Below are 950 nucleotides of genomic sequence, written 5' to 3' on the forward strand. Positions count from 1 at the left end.
TCCAACCGCCAGTTCTACCGCGACTCCCAAATCGCCGGCACCGTCGACTTCATCTTCGGCGACTCCTCCGCCGTCTTCCAGAACTGCACCATCCTCCCCCGCCAGCCCCTCCCCAACCAGTCCAACACCATCACCGCCCACGGGAAGAAGGATCCCAACGAGAACACCGCCTTTTCGATCCAGGGTTCCGCCATCCGCCCCTACGATCCCGTCACCCGGCCCACGTTTTTGGGCCGGCCTTGGAAGAACTATTCCACGACGGTTTTTATGAGGTCGGAGATCGGGTCGGTGGTCGACCCGGCGGGTTGGTTGGCTTGGTTGCCGGGCGTGCCGCCGCCGGATACTATTGATTATGCGGAGTATGAGAATACGGGCCCGGGGGCGAGCGTTGCGGGTCGGGTCAAGTGGGTCGGGTACAGGCCCGCGATGAGTGCGGATGAAGCGAGTAAGTTTGCGGTGGCTGCTTTGCTTGGTGGGGAAGAGTGGATAGCGCAGGCGGGCGTGCAGGTTCAGCCCAATTTGTAAATTTGTAATGTGTTTTTTGTTTTGGTTAAATGTTTGAGAGTGTTTGATTTTGATAGCACATTGATTAAAATAAAATGGAAAATTTTAAGAAGCTCGATCTTGGAAGAAAATAATAATGCTCAAAGTAATGTTATTTGCCAATATAGACACCAAAAATATCAGCACAAATCTCAAAGAGAACAAACAATTAAGATGAAAGACCCTCCTCTCGAGGAAAGCAATCAACCGATGGTTTAAAACCGAACATGAAGTCGTGTCTTCAAAACCAATGATAGGTTCAAGCTCTGGATATAATTTCACACTCGTTAGCAACAAGACCAGCCAAAAGTGTTTCGTAAATTATCTGGACAACAAGTCTCGCAAGACCAGTGAAAAGTGTATCGCAAATTATCTGGACAACAAGTCTCGTCGGATACCCTGTATGG

At 50.0% G+C, this 950-nt stretch overlaps 1 protein-coding gene across 1 annotated transcript; it reads left to right on the forward strand.

Annotated features, from left to right (window-relative positions):
- Positions 1 to 3: 3 nt before the first annotated feature.
- LOC110038097 (pectinesterase 3-like) lies at positions 4 to 561 on the forward strand (the record flags this gene model as incomplete). The annotated part of the gene is made up of 1 exon (XM_020742863.1): positions 4 to 561. A coding segment is annotated over one exon (522 nt), but the record flags the coding sequence as incomplete, so codon positions are not given.
- Between the last annotated feature and the right edge of the window lie 389 nt (positions 562 to 950).

This window comes from Phalaenopsis equestris, unplaced genomic scaffold (genome assembly GCF_001263595.1).
Source record: "Phalaenopsis equestris unplaced genomic scaffold, ASM126359v1 Scaffold230774, whole genome shotgun sequence".
NCBI lineage: Eukaryota > Viridiplantae > Streptophyta > Magnoliopsida > Asparagales > Orchidaceae > Phalaenopsis > Phalaenopsis equestris.